The sequence below is a fragment of the Rhinolophus sinicus genome, chromosome 14, assembly GCF_057876585.1.
Source record: "Rhinolophus sinicus isolate RSI-liver-muscle chromosome 14, RSI-T2T, whole genome shotgun sequence".
NCBI classification, from domain to species: domain Eukaryota; kingdom Metazoa; phylum Chordata; class Mammalia; order Chiroptera; family Rhinolophidae; genus Rhinolophus; species Rhinolophus sinicus.
Genome location: NC_142514.1, coordinates 155451612 through 155467861, shown reverse-complemented (window position 1 = coordinate 155467861; position 16250 = coordinate 155451612). Strand labels below are relative to the sequence as shown.

At 32.7% G+C, this 16250-nt stretch overlaps 1 protein-coding gene across 2 annotated transcripts in view; it reads right to left on the bottom strand.

The window, feature by feature from the left end:
- Positions 1 to 16250, bottom strand: part of PRMT3 (protein arginine methyltransferase 3) — a 127645-nt gene that overhangs the window by 42065 nt on the left and 69330 nt on the right. For both annotated transcript variants that reach the window (XM_019742634.3, XM_074336134.2), the window contains 2 exons: positions 5082 to 5269; positions 2986 to 3072 (listed from right to left, as the gene is read on the bottom strand). In XM_019742634.3, the coding sequence (XP_019598193.3) occupies positions 2986 to 3072; positions 5082 to 5269 (275 nt within the window). The remainder of the gene's footprint in view (positions 1 to 2985; positions 3073 to 5081; positions 5270 to 16250) is intronic.

Sequence of the window (16250 nt, the reverse complement as noted above, 5' to 3'; positions counted from 1 at the left end):
TGATGGCTGCCAGATGGGAAGGGGGATAGGGGGTTGGGTGAAAAAGGAGAAGGGATTAAGAAATATAAATATAAATGGGTAATTACAAAATAGTCATGGTGATATAAAATATAGTATAAAGAATATAATCAATAATATTGTAACAACTATGTATGGTACCAGGTGGGTACTAGATTTATCGGGGTGATCACTTTGCAAGTTATATAAACATCTAATCACTATGCTGTACACCTGAAACTAATATAATATAGTATGTTAAAAAAAAAATTCTACTCACAAAAAAAGAAGGAAAAAAAATAAAGTGATTAGCATACTGCCTGACACGCAAGTGTTAAATGACTTAGATATTATCACCATGGGAAGACAATTTATATTGACTAATTATTTGACAGAATAATCTCAGAAGAGTTCACATGGAATAATAAGTAGTGAAATTTATATCTTCAGTTCCTGGCATGCAACCAATAAATATGATTCGAAACTATACATGCCTCTGAAGGTGTTACAGAACTATGTTATTCAGCAGTAATCAGATATATACAAGTCCACTCCAAACTCCTGCCACCCTCCTCCCAAACTCCAGGCCTGTCTCATTTTCAGTTTTATATTAAAATCATTCAGACAATTTGGGAATAAAAATATAATTCTAAAAGGTTTTTTTTACAGCTGTAACAATTTATTTCTGACTTTTTTTAATGGAACGCTGATGGTACAGAGAGAAATGCAGCAAGTACCTATTTGATACATTACTCTTCGATACAAAATTTTTTTATTACAATGTTTAGATTAAACAAACTTCACCATTTTTTCTTCATTTTTTTTTCTATTTTACTCTTTTAAATATACAGAATAAAACTAAGATCACTAAAGGATAAATACAATTTTTTAACATAAAGCTTCTTGTACTCCATCCCAAATAAAAGAAAATAATTCTAAATATGTGTTATGAAACTTTCTATAACGTAACACTACTGTAGCTAAAACTACTTTCAAGACTTATTGATAACTAGGGTACAACAGAACCTAGATTCGGCCAAGCAGATGTGCTAGATGAAGATTTGTAAAAGGCACAGGACAGCATGAGTTGGATGGGGGGATAGGAACAGGATGGCAGTGAAGGGGTTTACTCATCTGGGGTTGTCAGTGGTGGCGACCACTTACTGAGTGGGTCAGGGGCATTAGGGTTTACAGGGCCTGCAGCGGTAGAGGCAGCTTTCTCCTTACACGAGAGCAGGTTTCGTAGCAGGCCAGTCTTAAGGTGTAATTCTAGGAGTTGTTTCTAGAAATTCAAAATATAACCCCTTCCTTTAGCTCTCTTAATCTGTTGGGAAATTATCTTAGTCTCTTTAGCAAACCCCTTTCTGCTTACAAAAACAATCTGATTTGGACTATGCCACCTGAAACTAAGAACTCTGACCAATACTCGGAAAATAAAGAACATTTCAATGAAGCGCAATAAACTCATCTGTCTATACAAATTTCAAAAATGTGCACGAGTAAAAGCAAACACAGTTTTTGATGTCTTCACTAATTTTACATTTGCGAAGGTCTCCGAAAGTAGATTTAAAATAATATTATTTAGTAATACTGGTGATATGAAAATCAATTTCTATATAGGAATTCTGTTATAGATTGGTCATTTGTCATTAATCAGGAGGTCTTTTTTAATTCTCAAGGATTACTAATATCAAAAGACAGCATAAATCTGGGAATTAAAGCCTTTAGCCTGACTAAATTACTTCTGTTACTGAAAAGCAGAATTAGCAAATCTGGGAAAAATGAATGGGAAGAATGAAATTTTGCTTTCCATCAACTAATTAAATATAATGGGTACCCCAAAATTCTAAATCTGGAATCTAGATATTTAACTTTTAAAAAATGTAAAACCAAGTTCAACAAACAGAATTCCTCAAAACATCAAAGCACATTGTTAAACTCATTTGGATATAAAATAATTATTGGATCAAAATGAACTGAAACAATTTTAAAGAAGCCATAAAATCTTTTGTATGTCAATCGGAACAAAATATTTAAAATAATTAGGTTGAAGAATGAAAGACTATAGTCCGTTTCACAGTTTTTGACAACAGTTTTCAATAAAAATTTTAACTTTTAAAGATATAATTAGTTATTTTTAAAACTGTAATTTTTAAAATATAAATATATACATCAGTATCACCTACAAAATTCATACTTTCTTAAGGCCCACATTTTAACATTCTGAGTCTCCTGGTAAAGGCAAATATTATCATAACATTAATATACATTTAGAAATTATTTCAGAAAGAAAAAAATTAATATATTTTAATCACCTAACATTTCTGGCCACACTGTAGGTTGCTTACACATGTTATCTCATTAATCTCTGTAACCACTCTTCAATATAGAAAGAGTTATTACCATTTTTCTTAAAGCAGTTAGTTGGTTAGTCTGTGGTACAGATTGCCTAGGTAACTTGAACAAAGTAACAAACTAGTGAGTGGTAGAACCAAATGTGAATACAGATCTGTCTAACTTTTCTTAAGCCCATCCTTTTTATATTATACCAGGTTGGTTTTTTAAAGAAAGGTAAATCATCATTCTTTATTATTTTTCACACATAAATATACAATATTATACCTAATAATATCTTACTTCCATCTCAAATGAGTATTAAGAGTTATTGGGAGGAGCAGAACATGAACTTCAGTCTACAAAGATAAAGCTTGAGTGCTCTCAATTAATTATGATAGGTAATTATGAAGAATCTACAAAAAAAAATCATAATGTAAATATGGTTTCTTAATACTTACACTTCTGAACTGAACTTTTTTGAAGTCTCCTGACCTATTAAAACAGATCTGTTCAGTACGCTAACAAAGGCAAAGATAGAATGTCAACGGCAATAGTCTTTTTCATTTATCACAAGCGTGGTAATTAACTCATTAGCCTGCCAATCAACTACACTGCTAGTGAAATTTGTGAAAGTAGAATGAAATAGCTTACCGTGCACGAAGATGTCTTTGTGATTTTCAGGGTAAAATCTGAAGAAAACTCCAAATCTGAGACAGATGTTGTATGGCAATCTATATGCTACCCATTTAAAAAAAGTAGAGGAAATAATTTAGTAAAAAGAGTAAAAAACAAACCAAAACCAAACAGATAAATACTTCTTTTTTATTCAAAAAGGAGTACTGTAAACCAATGTCTTGCAAACTTTAATCATTCACACCTCATTTTGGAGATTGTTTCCAAATTTAAGGGCTACAAAGAACTATCATTTAATTTTTATTTAAATCAAATTAGTATTTTTTATTTAAACTTCTTGTAAGAATAGTATATATCAAATCATGGCTCTGATGTGCTAAAGTTTTTCTAAGACACACTACTTTCAAATAAAAGATGTTTTCCTGTGTTCCAACTAAAATCATTTTGTATACCACTAATGGTATATATTTGCTATCAATTATGTGTGATAATAGTCAGTATTTTTATAGGAAATGCCAACTTGAAAATATGCTAATGAAAAGGACAAGGTATTTTAGAATTCATTTCGTAACTGCATTTGAAGATAAGTTTATTAGATATTAGCAAAATCTACAACAATTCCGACCAATGAGTAAAAAAAAACTATGAAGATTCAGCTAACAATAATGGCCAAACATCCTTATATTTCGAATTCTCCCTGGTTCAGATCCTTTTCTATTTCACTATGGAGAGCAGATGGAATCAGCTATAGCAGTGTGACCAGAGTATACTGTAAAGGCTGTCAAACGCTGACACGCCATCAGTACATGTAACACAGTGAACGCTATTCATGACTACACACCTGAGGCATTTTTCTACTTTAAATAGTTTGAGAAAATTTAAAAGAAGTTACAATGTGGTTGCCTTTTAGTTGAAGGGAAGTTGGGGAACACAGAACAAACTATATTTACCTAAACAAACAGATGAATAAATAATTGATTAATGTTTAAAAAAAGAGAGAAAGGGTATGTATACTTTTTGAATACCTTCATTTTTCAGTCCTAAATTTTCTGTTTCAACTATTTACTCATAGCAGTTTTTTATATTTAAGAGCACAGTAGAGCTATTAGCCCACCCCTCCCCCCACAACCCTCCTCTTTCTTCTCAGCCTTAAGGCTGAGGTGGCTATAACTGTACACTGCTACCTTAAGCCAAAGAATCCAAATAAATCCCTTACAATCAGAACATGAACAGTCCTATAATCATTAACCAGGCTGTATTATTTTTTCTTAAAAAGCTGAATGCAATTTTAATCAGCTCACTCTTGTTGAGAAACTTTACATTTTCATTATTTTATGCTAATTTTAAATTCTCTATCCATTTAATAAAATCAGTATTTACTGAATATTTACTTTGTGCAGAGAACAATTATTGATGCTTTGAAAGTAACAGTGTGAGTAAAAGAGGAGACAATGTTCTGAACCTAACATTAAACAAGTTTGCTTGCTTGTTTGATTTATTTAACGGAAACAAATTGAGGAGTTTTTAAGAAAAGCAATATGGCTTTTCACTGCAAAGTTATTATTCAATTCATGCAAATTTGACATAGCAAAATTCACAATAAAACTAAATATTATCATAGTGAAGAATAAGATATTAAAACACAAAAGAAATTAACTGAAAAATCTGAACACAGTAGGGCTTTGGTTTCATGGGAGATTTCAGTGTAATGACTTAATCTGAAAAGCCTGGAAGAAATTTGAAAGAGAAAAGGTAAACTGTGTGGAATATATGATATGAATGAATAATCTGTCTACAAATGAGAAGCTGGAATAAAGCCAGGAGGTAGTGATGAAGCAGAAATGGCAATACAGCACTAACCCAAAGTGAATGATTCAAGCCCTCAGTATAAGGAATTTCAATATATAAAGAGAAGTGATTTCAAAGGGATGACATAGTCATCTGGTAAGCATTATGACTTCAAGTTGCTTCAGAATGATTAAAATAGGAAGAATAATTACTGTTTTGAAGGCTGACATAAAAAATCAATGTTAATTTTAAATACTGAACTCATAAATGAAAACTAAGAAAAATGGAAATGCTGTTATAGAAAATAAAATTGGTAAAACACTTACCTTAATGCTACAAGGGTCTGAAATAAGAGTCTTTGGATCTAAAACTTCTACAACAGCTTCTGGAATAACTGCTTTCTTCATGCAGGACATGTTGAAGCCATAGACATCATCCCAAAAAGCAATTCTATCAGCGTGTTTATTCGTATCACTTACTGCCACCAGGCTGATCGTGCAAATATCAGGGTAGACTGTAAGAAATAAAACATCCAACAATTTAGCATGATCTCTCTTTAAGACAAAATACAATTTTTTAAAGGCTAAATATAAATACCAAATCCATAAGTATGGATGACTAGCAATTGATCACTAGCAGTGGTAGGTTAATGAAGGTATAGATCAGGAAAATAACTAAGTTCCATTTTGTAGCCTCTTTAAAAATAAAAACTATTTCCATTATTGTAATGGTAAGATTAAAAATAAGGATTTCATTGATGAGTTCTTATTAAAATAATTAAAACAGAATGACATAATTAAATAATCCTGAAATGAATATATTCATTAATATTAAACTTACAATTACCCTTTCCTATTATAAAAAGGAAATATTTATGAACATTAAGTATGTGCCAGAGAAGTTATTCTAATTTATAGACTATGGATACATGTCCCTATTGTCAAGAAACTTAGACAATTTTGACAAATAAATGGGCAATTATTTGTGAGGGGGAAGTCTGAGGGACTCAGGGAGTTTATTGCAAAAACAGCTAATCCAGATTTGGCTGTAGCAGGAGAACAGGAGCATTACGTAAGATAAAAACTGGAGTCAAGTAAATTAGGAGTGGGGAAGGAAAGAGTACTCTAGGGAAAGCAAGCAGCATGCATATAGGGTCACAGTTAATATGTACTCCAATTTGAGAGAAACAGTGAGATATAAAGGTAAAAAGGTTAAGTAGGGACCAAAGAAAACATGGCTGAGTAAACTACATTAGTAAATTGGACTTTATTCTAAGAATAATGATGAGCAAGTAAAACATTTTACATAGGGTAGCAACTTGATCAGATTTTGTTTTTAGAAAAGCCATCTGGAGTGTAGAATGAATGGGAGGGGGCAAGACTAAGACAAAGACAAAATAAAAGATAGCTGTAATAATCCAGGTGATCTGAAGTACATGGCTGTGGGAATGGAGAGGAGATATATCCAAAGGCTATTCAAAGGGTAGAAACTCAAAGGACTATAAGATTGGCTGGCAGTGAAGGTGAGGAAGAGAGAAGAGTCAAGGATGACAGTTTTTAGCTTTAGCAACTGGGCAAATTATGGGACTAATTATTAAATAGGGAATACATAAGGGCCAAACAAGAGGAATATGAGAGTTTATTGCTCCTAAGAGAAACAGGTGAAAATATCCAATAAGCAGCTGAATATACAGACCTAAAAGTCAAGAGATAATCTTGGCCCAAAATACAAATTTGGGACCATGAGCATATAAATGGAAATGTAAGTTATGGAACTTACATGAGGTCTGCTAAGGAGAGTACATGATGAGGACCAGGATTTATGGTGCGTGTGGAAAAAAGGAGGTTGAGAAGAAATAGCTGCGAAGCTGGGGCTGCAGGAGTTAAGAAGAAAACCAGGAGAGTAAATGTTAAGAGGGGTAAGGGCAGAGAATGTTTAAGCAGGACACTCTCTTCTAATAACAAACTTGTCTTTGTAACAAAATTTTTTAAATATTAATTTTTACTAATAACTGTCCTTCAAATATCAACATTTATCATGAATTAAAATATAAATCACACTTTCCTATATCAAGAAACTGAAAGCAAGTACATATGTACCATAGAAAGGCACAAAAGAAAATTTCATGGTTATTAACTAGTCTCCAGACTTAAACAGTAGAGAAATAATTCTCTCCTTCCCCAAACGTTGCTTCTATCCACAGCCTTGGGAATTTTATTATTCAATGATAACAGCACTAACTTATCTTCCAAATAAAGCCCATGATAAGCTCTGCTGGCATCAAAGCAATTGCTTCTTTCAAACCTGACAAGTGAGATACCCAGAAAAAATACTTGGTGCTATACCACTGATAAGAACTTCCTCAAGTCCATCCTAAGGGGACAGGTAGGCAGATGTGAGGCAGATGGGCTAGAGTCCATTGTCATGTAAATTCATATACTTCTACTCTCCTCTCTTCCTCCACAGACATGGTAAACCTCTTGACTGGGCTTAAATTCCTGACTGATACAAATTCTTCAAAGCAACTGATTTGTTATTGAAAATGCTGACCCAGGAAGAATATCAGCTACAGAAAAGGATGCTTAGTTTCTTGAACCAGATCTTTCAGATGAGAAACACTGAAGAAGAAACAGAATTCTGAAGCAACTTTAGATATTTGGCAACTTCTGTATGTATCCTTTGTTGGACTTAATATGACAATCATATAAGCTATCCCACAGTAATTTCATCCTTAAAGAGGAACATCATAAAGGTATAGATCAGAGGTTAGCAAACATTTTCTGTAATTATTTTAGGTTTTGTGGGCCATGTAGTGTTTGTTCAAACTACTCATCTCTGCTGCTACAGTATGAAAGTGGCCAGACAATACATACATAAACAAATGAACGTGGCTATGTGCCTATAAAAGTTTATCTATAAAATGGGCAGCAGGCCAGCTATAGATACACCCGATATTGAGGAGGAAGAAATGGATGAGGGAGATATTATCAGAGCCACCATATTGTACTACTTGCAGCGTAGTCTATGGGTATCAAATATCCTCTGGAGTTGTGCAGAGTACACACACTAGATTTATTTAACATAGTTCATAGAGTTCTTTTTTAGAATATTAAAAATCTTAGTGAAATTTTAAAAATAGCATCAGTTGCTGTATCAGGGGTTGGCAAAATGGCCCATTGGTCAAATTCTGCCCACTGCCTGGTTTGTAAATAAAGTTTCATTAGGACACTGCCACACTCATTCATCTACCTATAGTCTATGGCGGTGCAATGTTACTGTGGCAAAGTTGAGCAGCTGGGACAGAGACTATATGGCTTACAAAGCTCAAAATATTTACTATTTTTCCTTTGGTAGAAAAAGTCTGCTGACCTCTGGCTCTGTATCAATCAAGCAATATGATGAACTAGTACTACTACTAAGAATTAAAAACAAGTTTTTCATAAGGAAAAACTACAACTTTTAAAACTAATAAAAAAACAGTTTTGAAAACATGTTGGTAAGAAGAAGAAACAAACTAAAGAGGAATATGGTTTTACTTTTTTCAGTGTTGAGGTATGTTTTTCAAGCTAATTATATTTCACAAAGATATAGAAAATAATAGTGTTTGTATTTGTTAGCATTAGAAATGAAATTACTTTTTAGTTAGTTAAGATCTATGACTATTCAGAAAGGACTTGTAATCAGTGTTATAGGTCAATCTGGTTCTATATCCACCTCCTCACAGCTGGCTAAAATTTGGGGCCACCTGCCAAAATCCTGACTAACCTTTTACCTTCACATTCTGACACATTTGTCATTTGATTTTTTGTCACACAGAAGCATAATTGAATAATTATTCCTTCTTGTAGGTGAAATTAACAAAGCGCTGATTGGACAAAAGCACCCTCTTAAGAGACCATTTATAAATTCATGGCTTTGACATCTGTGTCCTTCTCGATTCACTGCCCAGAATTCATTTGTCACTAGAACAGCTCACATGGTGAATAGATAAAGATGGGAAATCCTTTATCCCTTAGAAATGCCTCACAAACTTTTGGACACTAAAGGATAAGATTGAGATGCATAAAGAAACAATTCTTAGTAAACACTAGCATCACTGCTTGTATATTAGAAAAACAGAGTAAAAAGGTTTAGAACAAAAGGAGATAATAAACAAGTCGAAAAAACTGTTCTTCTCACAGTACACATGAACAATATGAAGATTTTAGAGAAATAATGATTGCTAGGCATAAAGAAAAATGAAAACAATAAACAAATACAGTAAAGTTGCAAGATACAAAATCAATGCACAAAATTCCATTGCACTCCTATATAACAATGAAATTTCAGAAAAAGAAATGAAAAAAAAATTCCTCTTGCAATTGCAACTGAAATAAAAAAATACCTAGGAATACACATAACAAAGGATGTGAAATAAATTCCTTTTCAATTGCAACTAAAAAAATAAAATACCTAGGAATAAACTTAACAAAGGATGTGAAGAACAAATACAAGGAAAACTATAAGACATTATTAAAAGAAACTGAGGAAGACACAAAGAAATGGAAAGCTGTCCCGTGTTCATGGCCTGGAAGAATCATCATAATTAAAATGGCCATGTTACCCAAAGCAATATACAGATTTAATGCAACCTTCATCAAAATCCCAACGGCATTTTTTAAAGAAATAGAACAAAAAATCATCCGATTTGTATTGAATCACAAAAGACCCCAAATAGCCAAAGCAATCCTGAGAAAAAGAACAAAGCCAGAGATACCACACTCCCGACCTCAATTTATACGACAAAGTGACAATAATCAAAACAGCATGTTCCTGGCAGAAAAACAGACACACAGACAAATGCAATAGAATCAAGAACCCAGAAATAAACCCACATATATATGGGCAGAAAATTTTTGACTAAGGAGCCAAAAACATACAATGGAGAAAAGAAAGGCTCTTCAATCAATGGTGCTGGGAAAACTGGAAAGCCACATGCAAAAGAATGACACTAAACTGCCGTCACCATATACCAAAATTAACTCAAAATGGATCAAAGACCTAAATATAAGACTTGAAACAATAAATTGCATAGAATAAAGAGTGGGTACCAAACTACTGGACCTTGGGTTCAGAGAGGATTTTATGAATTTGATCTCAAAAGCAAGGGAAATAGAAGCAAAAATGAATGAATTGGACTATGTCAAACTAAAAAGCTTCTGCACAGCACAAAAAAACACAACATAACAAAACAAAGAGGCAACCAACTGAATGGGAGAAGATATTTGCACACAATACCTCGATAAGGGGCTAATATCAAAAACATATAAAGAACTCAAACAACTCAACAATAAAAAAAAAAACAAAGTGAAAAATGGGCAGAGGACCCAAACAGACACTTCTCCCAAAAAGACATACAAATGGCCAATAGATATATGAAAAGATGCTCAACTTCACTAGCTATTATGGAAACGCAAATGAAACCCACAATGGGATACATCCTCACTCCTATAAAAATGGCTATTATCAACAAGACAAGTAATAACAAATGTTGGAGAGGGTGGAGACAAAGGAACTCTCATACACTGCTGGTGGGAATGTAAATTGGCACAGCTGCTATGGAAAACAGTATGGAGTCTTCTTCAAAAAATTAAGAATAGAATTACCACACAACCCAACAGTCCCTCTTCTGGTTATGTACCCAAAATATCTGAAAACACTTGTCAGTAAAGATTTATGTACCTCTCTGTTCACTGTAGCATTGTTAACAGTGGCCAATGCATAGAAACAACCGAATCATCCTTCCACAGATGACTGGATAAAGAAGATGTAGTATACATACCCAATGGAATACTATTCTGCCATAAGAAAAGATGAAATAGTGCCATTTGCAACAACATGGATGGATCCTGAGATGATCATGCTAAGTGAAATAAGTCTGACAGAAAAAGTCGAGAACCCTATGACTTCACTCACATGTGGAATATAACACTGGAAGCAACAAACGAACAGTACAACACAAACAAAACTCATCAACACAGACAATAGTTTAGAAATTACCAGAGGATAAAGGGGGGAGAAGGTTTGTAGAAGAGGGTAAAGGTGGTCAAATATAAGTGATGGAAGGAGAACTGACTCTGAGTGGTGAACACACAGTACAACAGACAGATGATACATTATAGAATTGTATACTTGAAACCTATATAATTTTAGTAACCAATGTCACCCCAACAAATTTAATAAAAATTTAAAACACAAAAAAAGAAAAAGCCACTAAATCAGCAAATATTTTGGGACTTGAGTAACCTTAAAAAATCAATTTCCAATTTACACAGTAAGTATATCTTTAAAAAAATTAACTAAAACCTATTTGGAAATTGAAAACATTTTCCCACCATTAACTTATAATAGCAACTAGGTCCACCAAAGTTTAGCAAGGCTAAAATGCTGTAATATGTACCAAAAAATTATGTACTAAAAAAAGTAAAAAATGATATTACCGTAATATCACTGAACAAAACCAAAATAATAAATGTGAAAAAAGCAGACCTGAAGATGAGGAAATAGACATGAGTATACCATTATGCTTAAATACATTTCAAAACTTTTATAAGGTATAAACCTACCACTAATCTCATTATTTACCAGCTGTAACAGGAGGAGAAATAACATTTATTGAGTAACTAGTTTATGTCAAGCATCTCATTTAGACTTTTGACTAATTCTATAAAGCTGAATTATAATCCCCCTTTTACAGATAAGGAAACTGAAGTTCAGAGAAATAAAGTACCTGGCCCAAATTACTGGTCTTAATCAGCTAACTAGATAACTAGTCATCTGACAATGGAGGGATTCAACTTAAAGTCTAATTGTAATATGTATATGCTTTCCATTATGTATGATGCTACATTTTATGCTTTTCAAATGGAAGAAAGAGAAAGAGGAACCCTATTTTCTTAAGGTAAATGGGCACTTGCTGAAAGAGAAAGAGGAAGGAGGAAAGGGTTGAGAAAGATTGGAGATTAATAAAATGTCACGGCAAAGTGAGGAAAATGGAAATGTTCAGGCTTATTTCATTCATCCTGAGTAAAGAAATAAGACACGGTAAAAAGAAACACTAAAAAAGAAAGCAGCCAAGCAGAAATTAGGGAGGAGTAAGTAAACTGCACTCCTCAGTTTTCCACATAGAGAGGGAAACAGCAAGGAAAGTATATTTGCAAATCCGGAAATTACAACAGAGGCAATTTCTTATTAGCATAGATCAGGCTTCCAATGTAAAACCATTGACAGACGCAGATCTATCAGTGAATATTATGTACCATGTTTCCCCGAAAATAAGACCTAGTCAGACAATCAGCTCTAATGCATCTCGGAGCGAAAATTAATATAAGACCTGGTCTTATTTCATTATAAGACCAGGTCTTATATAAAATAATGTAATATAATATAATATAATATAATACAATATAACATAACATAACAATATAATATAATAATACGGGGTCTTATATTAATTTTTGCTCCAAAAGACGCATTAGAGCTGATTATCTGGTTAGGTCTTAATTTTCGGGGAAACACGGTATCTGCCACTCTATTTTGCTGCCCCCTTCTGAAATGTTTGTGGAATTCTGTGTTATAAGGGCCTGTTTGCCTCTATGGAAGCTGACAATGACAGACACTTGCTTTCCCTCCCTCCCTTGCAGGCTAGGCATGTGCACATGACCGAGGTTCCACGAATGATACGCACCCAAAGCTCTATCTTTCAGAGGCAGCAATGCCTACTGTTGGTGAGATCAGCAGTGTCATCTGTCAGCTCATGCCCAGCATTAGAAGTGGTCTCACTTCTAAAACAGTCATATAAGGTAGTTTTGAGCATTGTTCCTGGCTGCGTAACTTTCCAGACTATTTTCTCATAGAAGTTTTGTAACTTAGCCTATACTTTTAATAAATTCCTTCTCTGCTGAATAGCCAGGGTAGATTTCTATTTCTTCCAACAAGAACCCTGACTGATGCAAAGGGAAACATACATTGTAAATACATTCTTAAAACAGGACTGTTCCACTAGTTTTTGGTTTAGGCTCTAATGTGGGACTGAACATCCATATTTTTAACAAAAGGCCCCAGTGATTGTGATGGTCTGTCAAAATGAGGAAACAGTGAGTTAGGAAATGGCTGCCATAGTAATTCTGCATTGTACTGGACATAGTCCTCAATTTCATAACCTGACAATTATAACTCAAAGAAGATGTATATTTTAAAGGACCCCATTAGAAATTTTAGTTCTGACCACGGATGTATGTGTGTGTGTGGGGGGAACCTTACATTTTGCTTTTAAGGAAAGGCACTGAAAATACCATTCTTCTCTAGTAATGTGAAAGGTATTTCCTTTAATGGCTCCTAAATTTTCTATGCAACCATTCTGATTTCACAAAAGTATTACCAGTTTTAAGGAAGTTTCAAAGAAAGAAATTATTTCTTTGTGTTCCTATCGGATCACAATTTCAATGTGTCCCATTCCTGAGGATGTCAACCCTGATTACATGATTAAAGCAGAGTCTGCTGTGCTTCTACACTGAAATCTACTCTTTTCCCTTTTGTAATTAAAAAATAGTTTGTGGGGAAGTTCTTTGAAACTAGGTAAATACCCCATTCTTAATCTAACTTTCAGATTATTCATTTATCTATATTTCAATGGATTTACTGTTTCCTATTTTATTCGAAGAGTTATAAGCAAAAAAAAAAAAAAATTAAAGGTAGAAAGTATGGAATAATAGAAGTAAACTGTTCCTACTTGCAGATGACAGGATGTTAACATAAAAAAGCCAAATAAATTTATAAAACAATTACTAGAACAAGCAAACTTAGCAAGGTCATAGAATACAAGGTTAATAAACAAAAATCAATTGTATTTTTACTAGCGGCAGCCAACTGAAAAATGCAATCTAAAAATTTCCACTTGTAAGAATGATAAAAAAAATTTAAATACTTAAGAATAAATTTAACAAAAGATGTGCAAGATCTCTATGTTGAAAATTATTTTTAAAATGCCAAGAGAAATTACAGACCTTAAAAAATTAAAAGATACACTGTGTTCATGGATTGGAAGAATCAATATTAAGATGCTGATTATTCTCAAATTGATTTATTCATTCAAGCCAATCCTATCATAATTTTAGCAGCCTTTTTTTACATTGATTGATAGATTCTAAATTGATATTCTAAAATTAATAAGATTCTACAATTTATTGTAAAAAACCACACATACATACACAAATAACCAAACGGCCAAAGCAATTTTTAAAAAGAATAAAGATGAAGGGCTTTCTTTACCTGATATCAATACTTAGTATAAAGTTACAGTAATTCAGACAAGGTAGTATTGGTGAAAGAATAGATTTAATAGACCAAACTAAATGAATACAGATACAGACCCACATGTACATGGTAAATTAATTTTCAACAAAGCTGCCAAGCAATTCATGGGAAAGGATAGTCATTTCAACAAAAGGTATTGGAAAATATTGACATCTACTCTTACCTCATATAATTCATAAAAATTAATTTGAAATGAATTACAGACCTAAATGTAAAATCTAAAAATTCACAAAGAAAACATATCAAAATTCTGTGCAATCTTGAGTAAGGCAAAAATTTCTTAGTTTGGACCTTACCTTAATATGACAGAGACTGAGCACATATTTAAGAGTCATCCGTATATATATATCCTTTTCTGTGAGCTGCCATTCAATTCTTTGCTCAATTTTCTATTGGGTTTGTGGTCTATTCATTTGTAGAATATTTATATGTTAAGGAGATTAGCTTTTTGTTGGTGACAGGAAATAAATTTTCTTTTCAATCTGTAGTTTCTTTTGTGACTTTGTGTATGGCATATTCTGCCACTTATAAGTTTAGTTGGATATAATCAAATTTATCAACCTTTTTTCTAAGGCATCTGAATTTAAGCTCGTATTTAGAAAGCCCTCTTCCCTCAAGTTTATAAAGGAATACATCTATGTTTCCTTCTAGTAGTTTTACTTTTTTTCTTCTGCATTTACATTTTGACGCATTTACCATTTACAACAGTATATAATTTATTGTGTGGGTTAAACATTACTGTTTTCTATTTTACAGAGGGCTACCCAATTGTCTCAACACAATTTACTACAGTAAATTATTTCCTTAATTGTATGAGATTCAATATATTGTTGGGTCTATACAAGATTTTCTATTCTGCTCAACTATGTGTCCATTCAAGAGCAAGAATATATTATTTTTGTTATCGAGGCTTTAAATGTGTTTTACTATTTGGTAGCACTATTCTTCCAGTCCTCCCACTCCTACCCTGCTGCTACCCTTCTATCTTAGAGTTTTCCTTGCCATTCCTATTAAAAAAAATTTTTAATCCCAATTTAAAAAAAATCTGTTCATTGGGATTGATTACAATTTTAGGAAATTTATTCTATAAAAAATTTTCAAACACATACAAAAATAGGGAAGAGCATAATTAACTCTCGTGTACTTAACATCTATCTCCAACAACTGTCCATGTTTTTGGATTGCATCTCATTTTAAATTAATTTTGGGAGAACTGACATCTTTATGGCACTGATTCTTTATATCCATGATTGTCTTTTCATTTATTTAAATCTTCTTTGGGCATCCTGCAGTAATAAAGTTGTCTGCATATAAGTCTTGCTTATTTCTCATTATGTTATTCTGTACCTCTATAATATACTAAATTCTTTCACCATTTATAATTTTCAGTTGATTCACTTTAAATTTCATATGATTAATTTCATAATATTTTGCCCCAATTCCCTCTTGTTTGATATCAATATCACGAGTGTTTTCATGTTGGGGGTTGGGGGAAATTGCCTGAATATCTTTTTTCATCCCTTTAACTTTTCTGAATAATTTTGTTTTAGATGTGCCTCTATAAAGTACACAGAATTGGCTTTTCTTTGGTGATCCAATCTGAAATTCTTGTGTTCTGAATAGGTGAGTTTAGCCCACTTACATTTATTGATACAAGAAATACTTTTTGTTTACAACTCTACCATTTCATGTTATCTTTTCTGTATCTGTAGTTTTTGTTTTGTTTTTTAAGTAGCTCACTACGTGGTCTTTTTGCTTTTTCCCAGAGTATTAGTCCTTATATTTAGGAAGTTTTGTATTTTTGTTCAAGTAGCTAAATATATAATTACAACCTTATAGAATATTTCTATTTTCAACACTCTTTACTAATCTATCATGAGTAATGATAAAATTAGTATATTTCCTTGTCCTTCCCCTTCCCTTCCCTCTTTTTAATCACCCAATTTTTTTAAAACATTAAAAGGAGAATGCACTGATGATACAACAAATACAGAAGTAGGAATAGAGTTAGTACACAGCTTTAATATATTTTTCAGGAAAGTGAGAAATCAAATCATATCCCAATGCATTTGATCTGAAAGAGTGGGAAATACCATTTCACTTTTTATAAAGTCATTTTAATTGAGGTATATTTATATGCA